Source organism: Sitophilus oryzae, unplaced genomic scaffold (assembly GCF_002938485.1).
Source record: "Sitophilus oryzae breed Bouriz unplaced genomic scaffold, Soryzae_2.0 scaffold_379_pilon_pilon, whole genome shotgun sequence".
Classification (NCBI taxonomy): domain Eukaryota; kingdom Metazoa; phylum Arthropoda; class Insecta; order Coleoptera; family Curculionidae; genus Sitophilus; species Sitophilus oryzae.
Window position 1 is genome coordinate 385,825 of NW_022146950.1, and position 27,131 is coordinate 412,955.

Here is a 27,131-nt window from a genome sequence, read left to right on the forward strand (position 1 = left end):
TTACTTTAGGACAACAAAATGCATAGATCGTAACTACTCTGATTCAGAAGAATCATTGCTGACAGAATCTTCCAAATTTATACTATCCAAATCACAGGTAGATGAAATATCCTCACATATAAGATATTACTATACATCATTTTCTAATATGTTACTTTTTCGCGTTGTTACTGTTCTTTTTGTTGGTATGAGGGGTTTGGATGTTAATAGTTACCTCTTTAATAGACCATATCCATATATTATTTTTTCGTTTTCTTGGGTATGAGGTTTTATAATAAATTGAAAGATGGCACATTTTTTATGCCACGTTTCGCTCCAACATAGTGGGCTCAGGCACAAGTGGTTATCTCATTGGACTGGAATGTTCATCAATATCTAATAAAGAACACATTTTTTCAAATATAAATAATTTTGAGTTCTTGTCCTTATGATGAAGCCAAGTATTAACCAGATCGGCATTGCTTATCAATTTTACTCCATCTGAAAAGTATTATAAAATAAAGTTCGTCGCAAGCAGACGCAGATGAACTATACAAAAATTAAAAGTGTATGAATATGGCAACAAAAATATTCAATAAATACGATATGTTTTGATATGTTTTTTTTTAATGCCTTTTTGAAGTTTGAAAATGTAAAATTTTTATACACATTTAAGAATCATTTTAAAAAATAAATAAAAACTAAACAATAACGAACTTGTTCAGAAATAAATTTAAAGTACATACCTTGTTTAACAATATCCATAGTGGCTTTCAATTAAGTACGTACAGTTTAACTCCATATACAGAACTACTATGAATGTTATTCTTTTCACTGATATAAGATAATGATCGCAAAATTTATTTTTAGTGAAAATATTTGCTAACAAAAAACGTGAAAGAAATGTATTTTTGTGAAAAATAATATACAGGATGGTTGAACATTGCTATAAGTATAAAATTACATATTCAGATATTAGTAAATTTTAACTTTTTTTTCGATTTTTGTCCATGGGACGAAGCACTGTGCGCCGTGCCCTGCCCAATGACCTCTTTGGGCGTACCCATAAATATTTTAGATAACATTACTTTCGTATACAAAATTTTAAATACCCAATCAGCTTTATTTTTCTCAAAGTTTTTCTACATAAATGAGACATAATCTTCTCTAATATGACCAAATCATTTTTAATTTTTTTAATCATAACTCAGTTTTTTCAAATAGCTCACTGAGGGTGGATCCGAAAAAATCAAAAGCCTTAAATAAGCGCCAATATTTTCAGGGCTTGTAGATCTCAATAAAAGAAACATATTTTCTCTTTACCGTTTTTCAAATAAGTCCAGAATAGCCGAGTTATTTTACTTTAAAAATTTCCAAAAAAAAAATTTGCTTAAATTATGAGAACCGTTGTATTTTTTCTGTGTATTGTTTCTTATAAATTTAATCTATCTATGTTGCCATATTATCAAGAAATTATATTTTTTAACTAAGAACTAAAAAAAATATAAAAACTCAAAAAAAAATACATATTTTCAAAAAAATGTTTGGGGAAAAAACCTCATGATCGTGATTCTGGGGTTGAAATATACTACCCTTAAAAATATGAACTTTTTTACCCTTGCACTTATTTAAAACTCGCCTTGTATATATTGCCGCTATACTCTAGATTGAAATTTAAAACACAATTTTTTAAGAGGAAATATCAAAAATTGACATGTGATATATTATTCTATTCAGAATATCATTTCGCATCAAATAAAGTAAAATAATACCGAGGGTGCCATTTCAAAATATCAAAAGTTGTAGTCATTTCCGGTGAAAGAAGAAGTGACTTATGTATAGCACTTATGTCTTATAGTCACATACAAAATTTAGGTTTTTGTGAAAAAATAAAAAAGTTATAAGGGAGAGCCACTTTTGAAAACCCCTTGACATATGAAAATGTTTTGTTAACGCCAACGAAACATGTTTCAATCGACACCCAGAAGATGGCAACAGAACCTCAAATATACGTCGAGGCATCATTGCTTTAGACATTTGAAATATATTTTCGATATTTTTTGTTAACTGATATTCCCGATTGTTTCCCTTATTGTTACTTAGAAAATAAATACATAAAATAAAACATAAATATATGAACAAATATTATAAATTATATTTATTTCTAATTAATTAAAAATCAGTATTTTTGTGTAGGTTAAAAATAAAGTTACAAGTCTTTAATCGCACTATTTATGTAAACAATTAAAGAAAAAAATGTCATTGTCACGTTGATAAATATTAATAATATATTCTGTAATTAATTAGATACAGTATAAAAAAAAGTTGTTTTTTTTTCTATCGAAAACTTTATTTTGATTTGAATATAAATATAACTCAGTGTTAATTATATCAAAAAATATAATAATAATTTGAATTAGGATAATATTATGCTAATGAGGTCAGCAACTTTACTGCCTAAATCTTACATCAAAATAAAATTGGAAATCCAACAAAAATGTTATCTGTAGCTAAATTTATGTTGCCCATGACAAAGATTTTTTTTTAAATTTACTGGATGGCAATCAAACTGTTATACAACAGTCCATTCAATTGCTTTTTTTAAACATATTTCAACGTTGTGTTTAAAATATAGTTCATAAAAATTTACAGAATCCATTAAAAATCAAATGATTACCTATTTTCGATTAGTTTAGTTATAAAAAAACAATCAATTTAATTTTGAGTTTAGCCAGAAGTAATTATTTAATCTTATATTAATATGTAAAAGTCGTGTATATATTAATGTCAAAGTTTCAAATTGAATGACACTTCACTTAAGGAGTTATTAATAAATTATTTCTACCGGGTTGTACAACATCGTCGTTGGAAACATAGGAAATCTCATGAAGATTTTAAACTGTCCAAATATTGGCGCCATTGTTGATTTTACAGCAAAGCCGTAAATATTACTCTCATAAATAAACGTTTTGGTAAAAAACTAATCTATTTATTCATAAAAAAAAAAAATCTATTTATTCATAAGAAAAAAATATATATTTATTCATAAGAATATACAGGGTGGTCCGAACTGTATTCCGAAAATTTCGGCAGCATATTCTCCAGATAAAAATAAGTAAAAAAGTTCGTATAAATGTACCGGGTGTCCCACTAAGAATAGCTCTCGGCTGTATCTCGGAAAGTATTAGCCGTAGAGGCTGCGGAAAAAAATATTTATAACTAAAGAGGCTATGAGAAATTGCTGGAAATTATTTTCAAGTTTGTAGAACGACCGCTAGGGGGCGCAACTGCAACAAAAAATAAGGTAAAAACACTGCTAAGACTATCAAAATGTTGATCTAATAACAATTTGACGTTTATTCTATTACGTTAAAAGCAACTTTTTTCTAAAGCCTACCATGACTTCACTGAATCATCGTTTCTTGTTCATTGTTATTAATATCTTAATTATTAGATATTAATACATCTGCTATTCTGGTATTTCGTCGATTTTAAAATAAATTAACTGTTTCTATCTTATTTTTTGTTAGAATGGGCATAATCAAGAGGGCTACTGATACCGTGTTGTAAAAATAAGGTAATTAAAGACTTATTTTTTGGTATTTATTACAATTTTGCTAATATCTTCGGTTTGAAAGAAGATATCAAGATGCGGTTTTCGCTGACTTTTTAAGTTTTTTCTACTCTTTCCGATCAGCTAAAATTACATATACTATTGTATTTACTTTTTTTGAAAAAACGCGCAATGTTAGTTAAATTGTAAGACAACGCCCCCTAGCGTCTACGTTCAAAAGCTAATTATTATTGTTTATATGGTATAATATAGAGTAAGATTCCGATTATCCAGTCCAGAGTTATTAATGTTTAAATAAAAACAGATCTAACCTTCCCCCACCACTTTATTTTGGTGGATAGGAGAAAATGGCTCTAACAAAAAATATTCAAAATTTACTGAAGATTAAGAAGCTATTACTTATAGTACACCTTATCTAGACAAAATTGTGTAAAAACTCCATTTTCTTATTTTTTGTTGCAGTTTTACGACCGCTAGGGGGTGCACCTAGCGGTCGTTCTACAAACTTGAAAACCATTTCCAGCAATTTCTCATAGCCTCTTTGGTCATAAATAATTTTTTCCGCAGCCCCTACGGCTAATACTTTCCGAGATACAGCCGAGAGCTATTCTTAGTGGGACACCCTGTATATCCTAAAATGATAACTTTCAGAGACTCAAAAAAGTAATGTCAATATTTGGATGAAAATTGGTGTCTGGGAGTTTTATGACATGAGAAATTTGATTTTGGTGTCAATATTACTCCGACTTAAAGTCCCTAGATATATAAAGTACCGCAATTACCGCCATATTGGCGCCAAAACTAGCGGCAAATTTAAAAAGGAGGCCAACATTTCCCTGTTTCGGCTTTTTAAGCAGCTGGTCGGTCCGGCGCCAATATGGCCGACCAACATTGACAGGCAAGCCGTAAAATAAAATATTTATTAATTGTAATAGAATTACGTTTATTATCTACAGTTTACCCTCATTTTAACGTAATATCAGGTTGTATATTAATATTCAATTTCATAAATTTAATTTTTTAGACCTATATATGTTAAGAGGTTATAAACGAATGGTTTCCGTACAAGTGTTTTTCAGTTGTATTAGTATTTATTTTATGTTACCTTTTAGCGCAAAGTACGCCAACAGAAGTAAGTTAATACGTAAGAAGAAATAAAGTTAGAATAACATTTAGCATTTTAGTACTTAATTCAGTCGAAACAATTGGAAAAACATTGTTTGTTGATAAGAACGGGATACCTATACCATAAGTAAACTTTCCCTATTATACCAGTTATGCTGTAGTTAGTTTTGATAAATAAACATGATTTAACGAAAGTCTTTGGAACTATGAACCTAGGAATAAGCTACAAACTTAAATTTGAAGGCCGGCTTTTATACGAGAAAATTTTGAACCATGGTTGAAACAAATAAATGTAATAATTAAATTGATATGATACATACCTGCTATTTTTGAAATATATTAATATATTGATATATTGATAGAAAGATTGTTTCAATTAGTATTACATCAGGTAGTTTCGGCATTTTAGGTATGAAATTGTGCACTTAATTTAAAAATAACTTAGAAAGAAGCTTGAAACGCATAGGAGATCTTTATGTATGCTGTATATTTAAGGTTTGTAATGGAGTGATTTTTATACAACAAATTTATTATTAGTTGAATAAAAGCAAGTTAATACCACATAATTCAATTAAAATATATTTTGCTCTGCAATTTAATGTTATATTTTTAAAACAAGTGTCATAATGTTTAAGTATCATTATTATAAAAAGTTATACTGCTATAAATTTAACATTGAAATAACTGTAATTATTGTTATACATAAATTAAGTAGGCATAATTAGACCGACAATATGTAAAACTTCAAATGAATATTAACAATTTTATTTCATGTATAAAAATCAAATTTAAATCACACACTTTTATTTATAACTGACAGTAAAAGACCAAATTTTTAAATATAACTTTACATGCTTATATTATATTGTTTACTTTTTATTAGTAATTACAATGTGAACCAAAAAATATTAATTACTATCAATAAATACATAAAAACTAATCTATATAAGTCCATGAAAATAACTATATAGTCAGCATATGCATAAACAACATTCTTGTTATTATGATCAAATTTATTTGAGCTTTTTTTTCATTGTTTTGATTAATATCCCTGTTAGTCCTGACTGGTAAAACCACCTGAAGTGATGTCATCCAAATCTATATATGTATCATAACATAACATATTCTTTTAAATAATTATCCTTCCTTTGGTCTGATGATAATATATTGTAGATTTATCTAAACTTCTTACTGCAAAATGTTGAAAACTAAATTACACTAAACATTTTAGGGAATGATTCCGTAGAGATTTCACTTACACTTAGCATCCTTTTTAAAAGATATGTATGGTTGTTTGCAAGTAAGGTCTTTGTCTTGTTCTAGATTAGATTTCTAGAGGTGGATCTCGGCCTGACCCACTGCGACCTTCTCAGATCTATTAAGGTCTTGTCTTGTTCTATAATGAAGTTTTATGTACCAATAGGATATACTACACATAAGATTGTTAAAAATGTTCACTGGAACATAAATAAATTCAATCCACTACCTGACGTGTATTGAATATCGACGATGTTAGAAACATCAAATGACGGCCTTTTCTTGTAATACACATTTCTTCACTAAAGATATCGACGCCTATACATTATTAACTAATAAATTTGTAGCATTTTAGTGGCTTTATAATTATTTAAAATATGTGGATAAATATTTTTATTCTAAGAATGACAGCTTCTCAACATATGGCATGACAAATTCAGACAAATGTGACATTTAAACAGTCCTACCACTAGTTTTCCCAGAAATACCCCTAAAATCCGCCGTTTTGGCGCCAATAACATTGAACAAACCAATTGCGGTACTTTATATATCTAGGGACTTTACTCCTACTAGTAGAGGGCGCCACCTACATGTGTTTTAACTGTTTTGAAGTGTTCAGACACCAATTTTTATCCAAATATTGACGTTACTTCAGAAATTATTTGGAAAAAATCGAAATAAAAATGGAACTTCTACACCCTGTATCTTCGAAACTAAGCCTTTTAGGACATACATTTATAAGAACTTTTTTATTTATTTTTATCTGCAGAATATGCTGCCGAAGTTTCCGGAATACAGTTCGGACCACCCTGTGTATATATACTTATTTATAAAAAAAATATAATCTGTTTATTCATAAGAAAAAATATCTAGTACTGAGTGTGTGGTTAGTTCCTTATGAAACATCGTTGAAATATTAGTATTTTAATAAAACACGCTTTATAATTCAAACGCAAATCAATTGAGGAGTTAATACATCTAAAAGCATGTTTTATTGAAATACCATTATAAAATACCGATTTATTCAGAAGAAAAAATAACTATTTCGTTTATTCAAAAGAAAAAATAACTATTATATTATATTTATATGTATAAATAGTGTTTTTCACAACAAATTAAATAATAAATATATGACATTATATAAATACTTATTATTTCAGTAAACATTTAAAACAATTAAACATTTACTTACAACACTAACTTGTACGTCAAAAACAAACAAATGAGCAAACAAATTCAATGAAAGCGTTGGCTTTTGGCTTTACATGGTTTTAGAAAGTTTGTATAAATTTGGCTCATAACTTGTTTTAAGTTTCATACACGACTCTAAATTTTCATGTGTTAGTTGGTTTCTTACTTTACTTTTAATTATATTCATTCAAGAGAACGCTGCTCTCACGAATATGTCGATAGTCAGCACTTCAGGTGCCAACTTCTTCATCTCACTGTAGCAATCTGGAAGACTATTCCATGCGTCGAATACAAGTGCCTCAACTCGAGGCCATTTCTGGACTTCCAACTCTTTCAACTTGCTTTTCAACTCTGTAAATTTTCCATTCCACAAAGCTTTACTTTTTATTTATTTTTAAATCGATCAGTTACATTTCTAGAGATTCAGTATCAATTCCAAATGGCTCAATATGGATTTTATATTACTATTTGTGTTGAGAGGATTTTTTACTATGAATGCTAGAGTGACGTTATATAAAAGACCCATCACGTGGTATATGCTTCCAAAACCAAAGCAGGGACAGGGATAGAAGTATTTGAGCCGAAAACTAAATACTCCGAACCAATGGGCACCTACCCCAGTATCCTTCAGGCAGAAATTTACGCTATCGAAAGATGCGTACAATTTATCTTAGATAGGAACTATCGAAAACAGGAAATTGCCATCCTATCCGATAGTCATGCAGCACTTAACGCGATCAACTCAGTAACCATCAATTCGAAGTTGGTCAAAGACTGCCTAGAGAAGCTCAACAAATTAGGCTAAAAAAATAAAGTCCTCCTACTCTGGGTGCCTGCTCACCAAGGGATAGAAGGCAATGAAAAAGCAAATGATCTAGCTAGAAAAGGAGCGAACACTCCACTAACTGGACCAGAACCGTTCTGTTTTCCAAACGAGAACCAACTGAAAGCGGAACTGAAGAATCTGGAAGACTCCATCCGTAACTTGGAATGGGTGTCCTCCAACGGTCTAAGACACTCGAAAAAGTTCCTCAGAACTTACGACCGAGAAAAATCAAAGGTTTTCCTTGATTTAAGTAAAAACAATCTTCGGATTGTCACGGGGTTTCTAACAGGAACTAACAGTCTCCTCAACGATTACTATTACTACTGCCATTACTCGCTGACGAGTATTTGACACGCATCAAAAGATGGTTACGCAAGGCGTTTCCTGTCATGAGCTTTTCTGTGACTGAAAAGCCCGATACGTGATGTTATCTCTCTTCCGCACTCCGGACATTCAAAAATCTCATTATTTTGTTGCCTCTTAACTTTTTGGTTGTCGTTATTAACTGAATTTACAATTCTCCTCCATTGCGTTCTATTGTGCGCTGCTTCCTCCCACTGCATACTTATCCCCTTTAAGTTTTCATGAACAACATCCTTGTATCTTTTGAGTTGTCCACCCGGTTTCCTCTTACCCTCTACAAGTTCACCGTAAAGAAGAGATTTCGGTAGGCGGTTTTCTTGCATCCTGCATACGTGGCCAGCCCATCTTAAGCGAGATTTAGTAATCATGACTTCAGCGCTCTCGCAGCTTGCTTTTTTAAGGACTGGTATGTTTGAGACATGGAGGTACCATTTGATTCTTAAAAGTTGTCTAAGGTGTCTCTGTTGCAACTTGTTTAATGCGCTCGTGTGCCGGCGGTACGGCACCCATTGCAGGTTTCGCTTCCATATAACATGGTGGGGATTATTACTGCTCGATACACTGCAAGTTTCGTTTTTGTGCTCAAGTCATGATTTTTAATTTCCAGAATGTCCAAGTCTTTTAATTTCCAGAATGCTCTTGAGGCGCTGCTGATTCTGTGCTGAATTTCAGAGTCGATAAATGCCTTTTCCGAAATCAAACTGCCGAGGTAATTAAATTCCGATACATATTCCAATAGTTCTTCTCCGATTTTTATAGCGCTGTTATGATTTTCCGGGGGAGTGCACATGGGAATTTTGTTTTATCGATGTTCAGTTTAAGGCCCAAAGTCTCGTATGCCCAGGTATATGTGTTCAGCATTTCCTGTAATTGCTGTAACGTATTTGCAACTAGAGCGCAGTCATCAGCGTATTGGAGTTCTATGATGAATTTTATACGTATTTTTGTGAGTCTTTTTATATTGAACAGACCGCCGTCATACCTGTATCTAACACAAATTCCTCTTTCCTGCAGGTTGCTGTCCACTATAATAGAGAGCGCTGCCATGAATATGTTGAGTAGGAGAGGAGCTAGGACACATCCCTGCCTAACTCCTGTATTTGTCAGGAAGGGATCGCTCAGTGATCCATGATGTGACACTCTCAACTTGTTGTTATGGAGGCTTTTACACACACTAACAAATTTGTTGGGCACTCCGAACTTTTACATAATTACTCAGAGTCGAAGGCTTTCGTTAGGTCGATGAATGCAACATAAAGGTTACTCTGCCGTTCCTTTACTTTACGTTTCTTACGTTTTTTTCCTGTAGTTGGCGGACGGAGAACATGGAATCAACGGTACCGCGGTTGGTGCGAAAGCCCGTTTGCGATTCTGGGAGGATTTTAATATTGAAAATACTTCTGGCCGCGTTTATACGGGACCCATCTTTGAAAAAACGACATGCTAGAGGCGACATGGAGTTCAATAACCTGCCTAATCAACTTGTCCACACGTAAGTCGATAGCTGAATAGAGCAAGGTCGTCCGAGGGCCGAAATGAGGTCTTATTAGTGTGGGTCAACTATTTTATGAATATGGATGTTTAGTCTGGGAAAGCCGATATTATTATAAAAAAGAATATGCGTCAAGGCATGGGTTGTTAGGTACAGTTGGGCTATTTTAATCTAACTCTTTCCGTATGAGAAGCAGGGTGCAAATTATACGTGAAAGAGCGGAATAACATAAATAATAAATTTAGACTAATGCAATATTTTTTCTTGGCGCGTAGGATAATGCGCACAATCGATGCATTAAAGGGAATAATTAATTAAATCATTAAGTTGCAAAACATATAATAATTCGGGTCTCATCGGATCTGCTGATATATTTTGATAAAATTTAGGCTATTAGGACCTATATTTTTTTTATGATAATTATTTTTTTACATTGCATTTTTATAACTTAGGACAAAGAAAAAGCTTGTATGGTTTCCACCGCCAACGTAAAACAAATGAATTCAAGGGGGTGCCAAATATTTATTGGAATAAGTTTTTATTGTTTAAATATTTAAATAATAATTATCATTTAACTAGTGCTAACTTATTAAATTCCATAACACGGCGAAATTTCAACAAAATCGGCTAACGGATCTTTGAGATATTAATAAAAAAGGAATTAGAAAACACCTTGACACCCCTGTACCTTTAAAATGATACATTTCCGGACACATGTTTATATGAACTTTTTACCTTAAAAACACTCAAGGAATCACCTCTTGAAGTTTGGCCAGATACTTAATTAACATCCTGTATTTAAAAATGGCTAGCTAGTGATTTAGTAAGCTATGTTTATTTTAATAGGAACAAAATGCATTTCATAAAAAATAAACAAACCCATAATACAAATACTATACACCAATTAATTAATTTTAATTGTATCTAAAGGCACTTTAATAATTGAAAAATGGACAGGATCACTTAAAAATAACTTAAGTATACCAAATATGCTAAAAATAATAATTCCAATAAAAAATGGCACATTAAAATCTGCATTATCTGAAATCAAACTATGGCTAAACGGCTAATAAAATAATAGAGACAAGACGCCGACATCTATAACAAGATGAGCAGTTTTTAATAATTATTCCGAGTTATTATTACATACTTGTTTTACAATTATTGTAATACAGTAGCATTCCTTCAAATAAATTTTGATTTAAGTATTGTTAATATAGTCATATTAATGATTATAGCCCGTATGATTTCTAAAATAAATAATCAAGCGTGTTTTTATCAGAATTATTAAATGATTAAGTAGAAATAGTTAATATTTGGTAACTTCGTAAGTGTTATATTTTAATATAATTATGGATTTAATAATTAAATAATTATCTTAAGTTTAAATTGTGGTAAACTTGTATGAGTTTCTATCATTTATATTTAAAATCTTAGGGAAGACAATATAGATTTTAGGCAGGAGAACTCAAGAGAACGTCTGTGTAATTAGTAATTAAGACCTGGAAATAATAGACCTAATAATGGAAAATAAATTTCTTGCAGTTCTTATATAATTTTATTATATAAATTATATAATTTGGGCTTGTCGAAAAAAGCCTTTATTTACTATCGATAGTTGTGCCTCGGTGGTACGAAAGTACTACCATTGCACGCAGGCCGCTATCTCGCGATGCGGGACTTAAATATAAGGGAAGAATAGAAGCAGACCGGTTCACGATTTACTATGGCGGGATTCTATGGACTGTGATATTCTTCTAGTAACCGAACCTAATAAAGCCCTTGTTAAGGAACGGAAATATATCTGTGATATAAATGTTGATAGTGCTGTGATAATTAGAAATAACTGTGATAAAACAGCTGTGATAAATATTCACCCAAGACATGGATATGAATGTGTGGAGTTTCCGTATTGTGAAGTCATTTCGTGTTATATGTCACCAAATGCTAATATAAAATATCTCGATAAATTATTGTCTGAAATGGAAAGGGACTTGAGAAAGGATAAAATAGCACTTATAGCAGGAGACCTAAATTCAAAATCTCCTCTATGGAGTTCGCCAGTAGAAGATGCTAGGGGCCGATTAGTGGCTGACTGGTTGGCTCAGAATGGTTTAGTGGTAGTTAACACTGGGAATGAGCCTACTTTCGTTAGAAGGGAAAGTCGATCATTCTTAGATGTGACCTTCTGTACAGAAAAAGCGGCAACCCAGATAGAGGACTGGAGAGTTCTCAAGAAAGAGAACCTGTCCGATCACAGGACAATCAAATTTACAATCGGAAACAGAGAATCTCTTAAACCTGGTGTTAAAAGAACCCGCTGGACATTTAAGCGAGAGAAGGAAGGAATGATTAGAGAACAATTATTGAAAGAAATGATCCTATACACAAACAAAATACACGCGGAGGAACTTGTTCAAATTATGCAAAAGATATGTAATATGGTGCTAAAAGGAAAGGACTCAAATTCCAGGAAAAAAACAGTTTATTGGTGGAATACATCTATCTGCAAAGTGAGAAAACTATGTTTAAAACTTAGGACGCAAGTTACTCGACTATGGAAAAGAAGAAGGTCTGAAACAGAAGTAAATAAAGCAGAAACTTTGTATAAAGAAGCACGTAAATATGAAATTCGAAAATCAAAGGAGAGCTCTTGGAGAAATATTGTAAATGAACTTCAAAATGATGTATATGGACAGGCATTTAAAATTATTATGAAAAAAATAAAAACAAAAAATTCAATTGACCAATATCTACAACTAAATGAAGCCAGAAAGCTGTTTCCCAGGGGCGAGAATGTGAACTGGAAAAGATTTCCTATAGTGGATTTCCCCAAAATATCGATGACTGAAGTCGATAGCGCAGTAAAGAGGCTAAAAAGAGGAAAGGCACCTGGACCAGACGGCATTCCAGTTGAGTTAGTTCAGATTGTTGCTCAGGAAAGACCTGATGTGCTGGTAGATATCTGCAATGATGTTATTGGAAATGCATCTATTCCGAGTCGGTGGAAACGTGCCCAGCTGGTGTTAATAGAAAAACCCCAGAAAGAAAGTGGAAAACGTAGCTATCGACCTATATGCCTGCTGGATTGATGGTCAAATTAATAGAAATGGTTTTAAAAGATCGATTGGAAACTGAAATACAGCTAAAGGGTGGTTTAAATAAGAGGCAGTACGGGTTCCGAAAAAAATCCAGTACAATCGATCCTCTCAAAAAAGTGTCTCAGGCAATTAGAGTACTAAAGAATACTAGCTCGTCAAACAGAGATATCCTTATGTTGATTACCTTGGATGTAAAAAATGCTTTCAACTCGGCTAACTGGGAAAATATAATCAATGAGCTTAAATATCATTGGAAAATAAGTTTATATTTAGTGGAAAATATAAAAGCTTATCTAAGCTGCGTTATCTATGCGTTATTGTAGAGGATACAGAAGTATCTAAAGGTGTACCTCAGGGATCTATACTGGGTCCTTTACTATGGAATGTACTGTATGATGGACTCCTTCGTATGGAATACCCAGCAGAAGTAGAAGTCATAGCATATGCAGATGATGTTGCGCTGATGGTAAAGGCTAAATGTACCGAAGACCTCGTTAGAACTGCCGAAAGAGCATCGGAGCAGGTGTGCTCATGGATGGATGAGGTGGGACTAGAAATAGCGCCGCACAAAACGGAGGCAGTTATTTTGGTTGGTAACCGAAAATCACGCAGTGTACGTTTTCATGTGAAACAAAATATAATTGTACCAAAGAAAACAATAAAATATTTGGGGATTGTTTTCCAAGCAGGAGGAGGCTTTTCTGAGCATATCCGCCATACAGTTTTGAAAGCAGAAAAACAGAGGGCCATGTTATCCAGAATCATGCCAAACTGGTCTATCTTGGGTCAAACGAAACGCCGAGTGCTAGCTGCTGTACAAGCATCTACAATTTTGTATGGATCCGAAATTTGGGGAGAAACCTGCAGAGTGCGGAGTCGTAGAGAGAAACTTCTTGCAGTGCAACTAAGATTGGCCATAAGAGTATGTCGTGGATACAGGACAATATCTGCGGAGGCTGCACAAGTTCTGAGCTCAATGGCCCCGATAGACATAGTAATTGAAGAAAGAATGGAAAGGCAAGCACATTCAGGAAGAACAGCGGAAGAAAGTCGAAATAGAGTTCTGGAAATATGGTGTAAAAAATGGAGTCAAAACAGAAATGGGAAAGGTAAATGGACTAGAACACTTATAAAGAACCTAGAGTGTTGGATAAATAGAGAATATGGAGAAATGAACTATGCCATGAGTCAATTCCTTTCTGGCCACGGTTGTTTCAGGTAATACCTACATAAAATAAAGTTAGCTGATAGCCCGAGATGTCTCTATGGCGACTCCGATGCTGATACGGTGGAGCATACCCTTTTGGAATGTAACCGATGGACAGCTGAACGAAGAGTTCTATACGAAAAACTAAGAGTCCCAAAAATTAAGATTTCCGATCTAGTTCCCGAGATGATTCGATTCCCAGAAAATTGGAATAGTGTTCACACTTTTATGGAGACACTAATAGATGCAAAAGAGAAAGAAGCTAGACGAAGTAACTAAAACATCGCAGTAAAACCGCCTCCTCGAGAAGTAATGCCGAAAGGTAGTTCCTCGGGGAGATATTCAAAGCGGCTTGTGGAGGTTTTTTAGTCGGTAAGGTACCTCAACCACCCCGACAGTACCACATACGGTCTCTGGTTTGCAGATTTTTCCCCACACAAAAAAAATACCTCACATTTCTATAGTGTCGTGACCGTGATCGTGACCATTCATGAATCCGTACACGTTCATCTCCATCATTAATATTTTTCTTACTAAATTCTTCACTTTTATAAAAAGCCATCACGATAAGAATCAAATATCAAAATTATTTAAGTTTGCAAACGGATCACTTGTTCACTATACGTCTCTGGAATATATTTGCGAATGGCAATTAGCGATACGTTAGACTGCCGGAGTGCTGACGTCACGAATGTCAAATTGCTTTCCAAATGAGCTTTAGTTCTTTTATATTTCTATTGAGCTCTTCCAAATGACGTCACAAGTTAATATAAAATGTAAAAAATAGGTGACTGCTGACCACCGCCGACTTTTGTGTCTGGTATTTTCAAACGCCTATGATGGGTGCGCATGTTGCAAAATCTGTGAATTTTTTCTATATGTGGGTGAAGGCGGTTTGACATAATTTTTGCGCGAACTTTACCTCCGATAACCAGTAGTGAAATTCCTCGGTAGCGTCCGCAATCTGATGCACTTCCTTTGTTCTTAAATATATTTACTATATTCGCGTTGCGAAAGTCCTGAGGTACCTCTCCGCTTTCCCATATGACATCGAAGAGAGCCTTAAGATGACCAATAAATTCTTTGCTTGCACACTTATAGATTTCCGCTAGAATCGCGTCACAGCCAGCCGATTTGTTGTTTTTAAGTTGTTTTATGGAGGCCTTTATTTCCTGTTCCGTTATTGGGATATCTAATACATCAATGCTGTTATACTGAGGTATTGTGTTTAGTGCTTACACATTGGGGATATTGTCTTGGTTAAGGATATGGCTGTAATGCTCTTTCCAGCGATTTCTGATTTGCACTTCCTCTTGTAGAAGTTCACCGTTTTGTGCCTTGATTGGGCAGCTTACGTTCTTAGTTGGGCCGTATATTTCTTTTACAGCCTCGAAGAATTTACGATAGTCGTGATGCGCGGCGTACTCTTGAATCTGATTTGCTTTTTGTAACCACCAGTTATCCTTTAGTTGGCGCAGGTTTCTTCGAAGCGTGTTGTTGGCTGCTATAAAGTTGTCCACCGGCCTTGGATTGTGTGGATTTGCAGTGACGTACTCTATGCTTTTGTTCCAACAAAGCCTGTATATGTGGTTGATCTTCGTTAAACCAGTCTTGTTTCTTTTTGTTGGATTTTCCCAGTATTTCTTCGCTGGTATTATAAATCGCATCCCTCAATTATGTTCAGCCTTGTTCACCTTCGGAGATTAAAGTTATCGGTGGAAGTGCTTCTCTGATGGCTTCCCGGAGAGCGTCGGCGGTGTCGTTGTTCGTTAGACTCCGTACGTTTAATCTGGTCATGTTCTTTTACTTTTTGCAGTGTCGATGTTTGGATTTTAATTAAAGTTTCATTTTCGAAACTACAAGTTGGTGGTCAGTACCACATTCGGCATCTATTCTGGCTTTTGGAAGTTTGACATCTTTCAGATGCTTCCTTCAAACGATGACGTGGTCCAATTGATGCCAGTGGCCTGATCTGGGATATTTCCAGGTACCTTTAAACTTGTCTTTCAGCATAAACCATGTATTGGTGATGCAAATGTTGTACTCTGTGCATGTTGTTAGCAAGCGTTCACCAATGCTATTTACATTTCCCATTCCATGTTTTCCCAATACGTCTGGCCATATTTCTTGCTGATTGCCGACACGTGCATTAAAGTCACCTAGCAAGATGATTCGCTCCTGCTTTGGAATTCGTTGGAGAGCATTTTGTAGTGATGTAAAATTACCGGTAATATTGGTAATTTATAAAAAAAACAGAAGAGAGAAGAACAAAAAAACATTTTTAAATATATTTTTTTTAATTCAAAACTGTAACAACATTACAAAAAAAGGAAAGAACGTTTTTTAAACTAGTCAGAGTCAGAATTGTGGTCTATATTATAGCTATTATAGTTATCTGGTTCGTTAATTGAGTCAAGTCTATTACTTCGAAATCGATATCTTCCTCTTCTTCCAACTAATTATGGGCAATATAAGTAAGTTTTCAGGGCCCTTTCCACGGTAGGTTGGGTGTCCTCTGTTTCTTCTTGGCCGGTGAATAAGTAAAGAGTAATATTACCGCGGTAATATTACTCTTTACATCACTAGTCATGCCTCCTTGCATATTCTCCTTCACCCATATATTATGTGTCTGTTCTGCTGATTGAGGTAAGGAAGGGCTTTATAGGTGAAATTTCCGTTGGTAAAATCAGGCCTAGTAATTTTATCCTACAGCAGCATAACTAGAAAATATTAAGATATTTACGGGCATATTTAATCGTTAAGATTATGAGAAAGAAAGCTTCACAAAGTCTGCTCTAAAGCAAGAGGTCCTAGCGGCTACAAATCTGAAATGAGAACGAGAAAAGAATTATTAGTTATGTGTAGTATAATGTTTAATCACCTTCCAAGATTGCATTAGTTACAAATAAACATATTTATTTCAGATAAATAGTCTGGCTCTTGGCACAATATTTGAATCGATCTTTGATCTCAATGTTTTCGTTACATAAAAAGATATATAAATATCTTATATTTTTAAAAAACAATTGATAAATAGTTTAATTTTTAGATATAATTTAATTAAAATGTTAGATATATCGTCTACAATTTAATTCGTTAGTAGATATATTTTTTTAGTGTGTTATAAAAACTAATTATTCAGGGTCGGTTTAATGGAACCTTTTTTATTAATTCCATATGTAAATATCAATACTTATTTTTATGTAAAAAGAATTTGAACACAGAAATATCTAAAATATCATCTTTAACTATTATCAGTTCCGCATGTTTTTACCCAATCTACAGGGGGTTAATCACTGTGACCTTAAAGATCTATTGTGTACCCCCCTCCTTAATTTCTAGATCATCACACAGTCTGTAACCCATCAGACATTTTCCTGTTGAACAGGGTATTTCCCATCCTCGTCAGAAAACAAATGTTCTTCCGAGGGTACACACCCTTCCACGGTGGGAGTTTAGCCCTTCGTGCCCATCACAGTCGAGGAGCTTACCTCCGGCAAAGGTACCCATGAGGTGGAGGCTGGAAGATCTGTCTCCATTTTCTTCACCTCTTTAACTTGGTCCTCTCCTTAGAACTGATACCGGTGTTGTCTCGTCTCAGAGGATATCTCCCTCTTTTCATATTGCCTCCTTGGAATTTTGGTCAATTCCTATTGTGAGGACCTGGGCATGACCCTCCGCCCTCGAGTTGATGACTCGCCAACTCGATGTCCTTTCATTTGAGTTTGAGCCTGGATAAGGCTCAGCAGGTAGGTCGTGCTTTCTCCTTGCTTCTCGACACAAAGACTGTGATGACCGCCCTTTTGGGATGTTTTCCCCCTTCAGTGCAACCAGTCCTGGCCCTTACCAATTTTTAAGCTTAGGTGCGATTTCCACCAACCAATCCGCCGATTCTTGAGAAACACAATCAATGATGATCATGCCCACCCGAAAGTGTATCCCCGCAAAACGCAGCTCACCCACATTTTGCAGATCGTTGTGTTGCGATCCGGTCGCCACTACTTCATCCAGCATCGCCTCTTCTAGAGCTGTTTGCTGGTCCGTGATAAGTGCAACCTCTGGGTAATCCTTTGGCAGCACCGCCATTTTTACTTGTCCAGCAATAACGGCAAAGCTGGTGATAATTTCCTGCTTGCCTCCAGGGCCAGGGGTGTTGGGCGGCTTTCCATCCTAGTTAGGCTCCTTGTCGGAGCAGAGGTGTAAGGCTCTCGCACCTTTCTTACCCTTTGGTGAAGATGCGCCAGACTGTTTCTTGGTTCCTTTACTCTCCCTTTTTCCGAGGAATGTTTTCGCTTTTGCTTCCTCTGGAGCAAGTCCTTCGTGGAGCAGTCGTAGGTATCGCCGTGTTTCTGCTCAGCTAAAACCTACTCTCAGAGAATCGTCTAGCCCGCCTGGTTGACCCAGACCGGGTAGACGAAACGGTAGCTTGTGTCGCTCCTGACCCTTGCTGGAGGAGGTGGTACCTTGTGTGCCACTTGTGGAGGATGATCTCAAGCAAGTTTCAGCCGCCTCTCCTGTAGTTCCCTTTGAGTTTGGTCCCTTGGAACTTTGATTGTTAATGTTCGAGTCGCTAGGGATGTAGAAGTAAGGTAAATACAATGATGTGCCCCCTCGTGCCCCAAGCTTGAGACCAGTAAAGGCTAGTCCTGTATCTAGCGACGCATCCCTTTGACCTGGTCCCGCCATCGTAGGATTTAGGTTTTTGATGAGGTTGTCTCCTCTTGGTTCGGGCGGTTAAGCCAAGAACTTTGATTGTACACCCTCTACCTGTGAGACATCCATATCTGTCCGGCATCGTTATATGTCATGGTGCCGGTCTTGGTCTCCCTAGCCACGACACTACAGCCAGGAACAAGACAGTGAGATACTTCTTAGACCAAGCTAAAGTGCTAGAGGAGATTCCCTCCAGCACCTGACTAGGAACTTCCCCACCAACGACAAGGTCCTGCATCTCCTAGGGAAAGAATATATAGGGTGCGATTTCCACCAACCAATCCGCCGTCTCTTGAGAAACATAATCAACGAGGAGCATACGTCTATCTAAGCTAACCCCCAATTCCCGAACATCCCACAACTAGTAGCTCTTCTCAAGTAGCAACTTGAGATGAGCAACTCTTAGCAACTTTTTTTTTAGTTTCATTTATTTTGCATCTCTATTGTTATAAATTACAGTATGTCTGTTTTATTCATAAAATAATAAATATAAGGTTTTACTGACTGCCCTTGGACGATTGTATTGGGTATAATTAATATTTTCCCAAATTGGTATCTGCACTTTAGTTTTATGTCTGCATAACTCATATTATATTATAATATATGCATTTATATTATATTATGGTAATTTTGTTACGTATTTTACATATGTAAAAAAGTGTAATTAATAAGAACAACAAATTTAACAATCTGGAAAATGTTTACATTTACCAGCATTTACCCATATCTGATGAGCACCCACGAGGTTTTATAAAAGCCGGCGCCCCTGATATCATGAGTTTAATGGTTAATTTTGCTTTTTGTTTCAGGTGGTGGAGTAACGGGATGTAGTACTTTTTACCACTTGACAAAGAGAGGCATCAAGCCAATTTTGTTGGAAAGCAATAAAATAACCAGTGGAACTACGTGGCATACTGGTGGTTTAGTATGGAGTTTAAGGTAATATTGTCTGGAAAGAACATAGGTAATTAAATAATAGTAAATTATTTTGAAGACCCAGCGATACAGATATACAAGTTTTGCGACGAACAAAAGAAATCTTAACGGAACTTGAAAAAGAAACAGAAGTTGACCCTGGATTCATTAACAACGGTGGCATATTTATTGCTAGAAATACCGTACGTATAAACCCCAAATGCCATTAATAATATTAATTTAATTGTGTATCTAATAAAATTTATTTTTGTTTGGCAGGATTCAAAGATTTAGCTATTTGCTTATTCTTTTACTAAAAATAATATGTAGCCAGAACATTCAAAAGTTGTTAAGTAAAAAAACTTAATGTTAAAATGAAAAACAAAGTCCAAACAACTATCAAAAATTCTTTATTAGTGACGGTTTCGGCTTTATTAGTGGTTTCGGCACAAAATATATATATTTTTTTCTAGTACAGTTTTCTACAATGAATTAAGTGACGCTACTCACCGTAGCTGCACAATTTTTATTAAAGGACGGGTCTGATGATGGCTGGAATTGCCAAAAAAACGGTCACTAATAAAGAACGTTTGAGAGTTTTTTTTACCATGGGCCACCACTTGTGAGAATAAACAAACTTTATAACTTAAAAAATAGTACACTATTTAAAACTTAATACTACTGATACAAAATAAAAATAATATTTAGGTGAATGTCCAATTCACTTATGCCTGATTTATTTGTCTGAGCGAAACTATCAAGCCCAATACTCGGATTACTCGGTCCCCTTTCCTCGCAGCGGTAATCGGACTTATCGCGAGCATTTTCGAAACTATTCGACTATTCCAATGAGCAAGATCCGCGAGTAAATTGGTCCGTTACACTCGTTACACTACAGGGGTGGACAACTTTTTTGTACAACTGTATACAGGGTGTCATTGAAATGGTTTAAAAAAAATCGTGGGTTAGAGGTGATAGTACTCCTAAAAATAATAAAAAAAGGTTCGTATAAGTATAGAGTGAAAAATGCATATTAAGGGAGTTAGGGGCACTGAAAGGGTGAATTTAAAAAACGATTGTTTTGCAATTGTGGGCTTAAAAAACGAGATAAAATTTCAAAAAAAAAATCCTCTGCCATAAATTTTGACCTTAAATCAAATGGTGACACTGAAAAATTATTTGGAAAAGCGGAAAGGGTAGTTTTTGCAAGGGTAGGATGTAGTTTCGCGAATAACTTTTTTGAGGTTATTTTTTTTGCAACGTGGGTTTTTTGAAAACTACATACTTTTTCCTACAAAAAAGGTATTCTTGTTGCACATCGCCCAGAGCGATGGTTTTCGAGAAAATTGACGGCAAAGAGTTTGCCCTGATTGGTTAATCAATATTAAATTAATTGGTTAATCAATATAATATAATTGGTTAATCAATATAAATTTATGAAAGTTATAGTGGTTCAAAAGTAACCATGTAGTTATTAAATAATTAATTGGAAAATCATAAATTTCATGATATTTAAAACATCTTATTGCTTTAAAAACGAAATAAACTTTTTTGGTTTTAAAAAAATTGGTTTACTCATAATACTGAAGAGCAACTACAGCAACGCATTATTGATTGTTCCAAACAAATTCGGACAACACCAAGTATATTCCACAGGGTACGCAGATGGTGGAGAAGAAGATCAGATGTCTGCATTGAAATGAATGGTGGTCACTTTGAACATTTACTATGAATGAATTAAGGAATGCATTATTTTAATAAGGAATTTTGGTAATTGGATTATTTCGTTTTTTAAAGCAATAAGATGTTTTAAAAATAATGAAATTTTGATTTTTCAATTAATTATTTGATAACTACTTGGTTACTTTTGAACCGCCATAACTTTCATAAGTTTATGTTGATTAACCAGTTAGGGCATCAGAGAACCCATCAGAGCAAACTCTTTTCCTTCAATTTTCTCGAAAACCATCGCTCTGGGCGATGTGCAACAAGAGTACTTTTTTGTAGGAAAAAGTATGTAGTTTTCAAAAAATGAACGTTGCAAAAAAAAACCTCAAAAAAGTTATTTACGAAACAACCCCCCACCGTTGCAAAAACTACCCTTTCCGCTTTTCCAAATAATTTTTAAGCATCACCATTTGATTTAGGGTCAACATTTATAGCAGAGGATTTTTTTACGAAATATTATCTCGTTTTTTAAGCCTACAATTTCAAAACAACCGTTTTTTAAATTCACCCTTTCAGTGCCCCTAACTCTCTTAATATGCATTTCCGCCTTATACTTATAGGGCGGAAAAAACTTTTATTACTATTTTTAGGAGTACTATCACCCCCCGATTTTTCTTACACCATTTCAATGACACCCTGTATAAGATCGACTTTTTACCTTAAATGTGTGTCGCGATCAATGACTAAAGAACACTAGAATATGTAACGCCCATATACGGGCTGCAGCAGAATTTGTGATGATAGACGCCATTTTTTTGGTTGTAGCGAATGAGTCATCAGCGACAATTTTAGCAATTTTTAATAGTTTATGTGTAGTGAACTTTGTATAAACTTTATGACAATGGTAATTAGTTCTTCAGCTTTCGAGTGTAAAAGCCGCATCCATAATAAAGAGTCAGAAGTTACGATTTATAGGTAAATAAACAGCCCACTTTTTAGCGTTTTTTTATTGAATTCGATAATTATTTTTCTCATATGATATGGTCTTTATATGCGCTATACGTCGATACTAGTTTTGTAGCTTTTGTTAACAATTTAATTCTTTTTTTCATAATTATGTATGCTACTAATAGCCTATTAATGCATACGTCGAATCAAGATTACGCTATGGCATAATACTGTGGGGAGCATCCACTAGGATTCGGGAGGTTTTCACTGTCCAAAAAAAAATACTTAGGTGTATTGCTCGTGTTTCTCCAAGGCAAACTTGTCGAGATTTATTTAGAGAGTATAAGTTACTAACTTTGACGAGTATCTTTATTCAAGAGCTATGTATATTTGTTTATAAACACCAGCATAAATATAAACTAATTTCTGAAGTCCATAATTTCAATACAAGAGCTAATCATAAATTTAATGAAATACCATGTCGTACTAATGTAATGTTAAATTCACCGCAGTGTTTAGGATTAAGAATATTTAATTGCTTACCAACTGAATTTAAATTAAGTAAGAATATAAATGTTTTTAGAAATAAGTTGAAAATTTTTTTATTAGAAAAAGTATATTACAACATAAATGAATTTTTTATGGAAAATGTATAATAAATTGTTAAAAGCATACGAAGAAAAAAGAAAGATATTGTTTGTATCAGTATTTTTTCGTTTTCGCATAGATGCATAAGTAAAAGGTTTATTATTGTATTTGTTTTAACTATTCTATCACAATTTTATATTGTAATTTAGAAATAAAGTTTATTATTATTAATTAGTATGGTACTAATATATGCCCGTAACCATAGGCGTAGTCAAAACATTTATCAAAAATATCAATATCTCTTTAAGGGGCTATGTTAAGAAAAATATGTGCCACGGCACTGTTTAGTGGTATGGTAACAATTTGGCCTCGGGTGTTATTTGTCCTTGCATTCTTTAGTTATTAGTCGCGATCATCATAGGCGTAGTCTAAGGACTCAAACGCACTGACGACCAGGTGGCCGCGACCAGCATTTGATTCACTGTTAATAGGAAATACAGCTACGACCAGTAATAGCATTCAATCAAATGCTGGTCACTGCGACCTGATGGTCAGTGCGTTTGAGCCCTAAGGGAGAAGAACGAATGTAAAATGGCATATATTTATACACTCCAATCACGACGGGTCTCGATCAATTTCAGGAAACGTGGGAACTAATTTTTATAACACGGGCTTATATTTATCGTACTATTTTCAGAAATGTTTTGCGAAATGTTTCACGAAATATTTGCAAAAATATTTCGTAAAACATTCCGGGGATAGTTTAGAGACTGTTTAAAACGGGAGAATTTACAAATGATATGAAAAAATGGCATAAAAACATTAAAATCTAATAAAAACATTGAATAACATTAAAAATACAGTATCTTAAAAAAATTGTGCGTAGCTATTGATAAACATGTTTTAAATGCGCCATTAAAATTTCTAAAAATGGAAGGCCCGGAGTCACATGAACAGAGACGAGTTCATGAAAAAATGTGTCAAAATTTTATAAATTATACTATATGTATTATTATATTTTCTTTAAGAATAAAGAAGGGATACACAGTTTAGTACTAATAATAAAAACATTTCAGGAGCGACTAGAAGAATATAAACGTCTACATACGTTAGGTCATTATTTCAATATAGAAAGTCAACTGATATCTCCAAAAGAAGCTCAGAAACTGTGCCCTATTCTTGAACCAACTTCATTTTATGGAGCTTTGTATTCACCTACAGATGGTTATATTGATCCGACTCTGTATACTAATGCACTTCTCAAAGCAGCCACAACTAATGGAGGCAAGGTAACAAATAGTTTTAGTTTTTTTTAGCACATCACAAAATCACTTTTTTATTACCAGAATCAGTACCAGAAAATTACATACCACGTAGAATGTAGAATGTAGAATGTTTATGAGGGGAGTTAATCACCGCGACCTTATAGATCTATTGTGTGTTCCCCTTTTGAGTTATAACGAGTTATAACTCATCATACAGTCTCAGCGCTTTAAGAAAAGCCAGTATCTGAGACGGCTCCACAGAGGCCAGCTCTCCATCCTCGACATCAGACGTACCAAGGTTCATGGCACGAATGGTCGTCGTCTCGGCGCACTCAGTGATAAGGTGTTCTGGTGTTTTACATACCACAAATATAATATAGTTGCAAAAAGCTACTCAGTGTCAATGTATAATATACTTGTCTTCTTCTTATGGTACCATTCAGATTACTGCATAGGCGTTCATCTTTTTCTTTCTCATCAGATGGTTCTATAAACGAGCGACTTAGACTAAGGAATGCTTGGAAGTCCTGTGTCTGTATGCTTGTCCAATGATGAATATTTATCAACCAGGATAGCTTTCTTTGGCCTATTCCCTTTTATCTCCTATGAGTAGATGCTGAAAGTGATAGCGTCAGCTCAAGTCCGAAATAGACTATTTTCAGTTCTTGATGATTTCGAAGATTTCGCGTTCTTCTGGGCCATCTCTTCTGAAAATGTCTTCATTTCTGAGATGGTCGACCCGGGATACTCAGAATTCGTCGCAGGGTCCACATTTCAAAGGCTTCAATTCTGTTAATAATTATTAGTTTCACTGTCCATCCTTCCACACCATATAACAGAACGGACCAGACATAGCACTTCGCCATTATGTAGGTATCTAAGGCCGAAGTTCAAGTTCCTATCTGTGATAAATCTTCAAAGTTTTAGAAAAGTTATTCTAGCTTCTTCGGTCTTATTTCCTGATCTAGATCCCATGTTGGCCAAATTAGCTTGCATGCTGGCCTTATTTAAAATCACAACCATCGCATATCTTATATTACTAATTGGAATGCTATTTATTTTTATGCCAATGGAACTGTCGGAGGATGATTCAGTGGATGCTCTTTCTATGGAGCTATATTTCTATAAGGTGAACTACATTGGAGACAAAATATTAGAGATGAGCAACAAATCGCAAACTGCTATTCAAATTCAAATTCAAATTCAATTTTTTTATTAGACCCCATTACGTTTTACAGATTAATAATTTTACTGTTCTTAATAAATATGTGTCTAAAGGGATCGCACCTTGATTAAAAACTGATACAAAGACACAAAGTGCCACAGTGGTGCGACTCCAAAACAAAATAGAAATAAGTTACATTACAAAAATAAACAGAAACCGGATAAATAAACAAAAAAAGATAAAATATAATTTTATCAGAGATGAGCGGAGATAAGCAGAGAGGCATAACGAAACAGTGTAAAATCCGGAACAGCAACCAATGACGGACATATCAGAAGAACAAGAACATCACAAATCTTTTTTTATAATCTGTAAAGGATTGAAATTTAAAGTTATTAGGAATATTATTCCACAAATGTGGCGCTATGAAACTGAAATATTTTTGGAAGTTAGCTGTTCGGTGTTGAGGAATTTTAACATAATGCACTTGTCTAGTCGAATGAGCATGGTCAACGTAGTGAAATAATGAGAACAAATAGGGAGGCTGCTCTGTAGTTAAAATTCGATAAATGAATGTCATTAAATAAAATTGTCGTCTGTTAGTCATGGATAAAATAGATAAATTTTTAAGATGTGGCGTTATATGATCTCTAAAGGGAATGTTAAAAGAAAACCGTAGACACGAGTTTTGAAGTATTTGGATTTTTCTAGAGAATCTAGCGTTTATGGATGTACCATAAACAACATCGCCGTAATCAAATAAAGATAAAATAAGTGTGTCACATAATTGATACTTAGTCTTTGATGGTATATATTTCTTAAGAGATGAAAAATTCTTCAAACGTATATATAAGCAGCCTTTAATTTAGTAGTTACATGTGCCTGAAAAGAAAGCTTCGCATCAATATAGACTCCAAGATTTTTAGTCTCTATAACAATGAGTATCACAGCACATATTTTCTATATGGATATTCATTTTACCAGCCGTATTTGTAATTTTGTTTATATCACTACCAAATACTATGACACAAGATTTACCGGCATTTAATTTCAAATTATGATCCAGAGCATATTTATTAATTTTATTCAGATCGTGGTTAAAATTTAACTGAAATTGTTCCAAATTATTAATATCTATTTTGCAATAAATTTGAGAATCATCTGCATATTGCTGCAATTTAGAAAACTGTATTTCCTTATCCATGTCAGCTACATATAACGAAAATAAAAGTGGCCCCAGAATAGATCCCTGAGGAACACCAGAAATCATAGGAATATAACTAGATTTTTGTTTTAAACTTCCTCGTTTCATGACAACACAATGTGATCTATCTTTTAAAAGGTTTTTTAACAATTCTAAAGAGCCGTCTGAAAATCCAAAATACTGTAATTTTGCGAGGAGCAATGAATGGTCTAGAGTATCAAATGCTTTACTAAAGTCTAGTAAGCTAAGAGAAGTCATATTTTTATTTTCTTGATTTGTTCTAATATCATTAACCAGCTTCAGTAGACAAGTGGTAGTGCTGTAGTTCTTACGAAAACCATATTGTCATTCAGGTATTAGTTTATTTGAATCTACAAATGAAACAATTTGATTATGTAGATGTTTTTCTATAATTTTGGAAATTGCTGGCAAAATACTCACGGGTCTTAGATCGTTATTATTTAAAGGTTTAGAAATTTTACAGAGAGGTGTTATAATAGAGTTTTTCCATATTTCGGGATAGACACTGTTTAAAATAGAAGTATTAATT

At 34.2% G+C, this 27,131-nt stretch overlaps 1 protein-coding gene across 2 annotated transcripts in view; it reads left to right on the forward strand.

Moving 5' to 3' along the window:
- LOC115885282 (sarcosine dehydrogenase, mitochondrial) overlaps nt 1-27,131 on the forward strand; it is a 64,928-nt gene that overhangs the window by 6,328 nt on the left and 31,469 nt on the right. For both annotated transcript variants that reach the window (XM_030904139.1, XM_030904140.1), the window contains exons 2-4: nt 19,638-19,767; nt 19,823-19,946; nt 24,024-24,236. In XM_030904139.1, the coding sequence (XP_030759999.1) occupies nt 19,638-19,767; nt 19,823-19,946; nt 24,024-24,236 (467 nt within the window). The remainder of the gene's footprint in view (nt 1-19,637; nt 19,768-19,822; nt 19,947-24,023; nt 24,237-27,131) is intronic.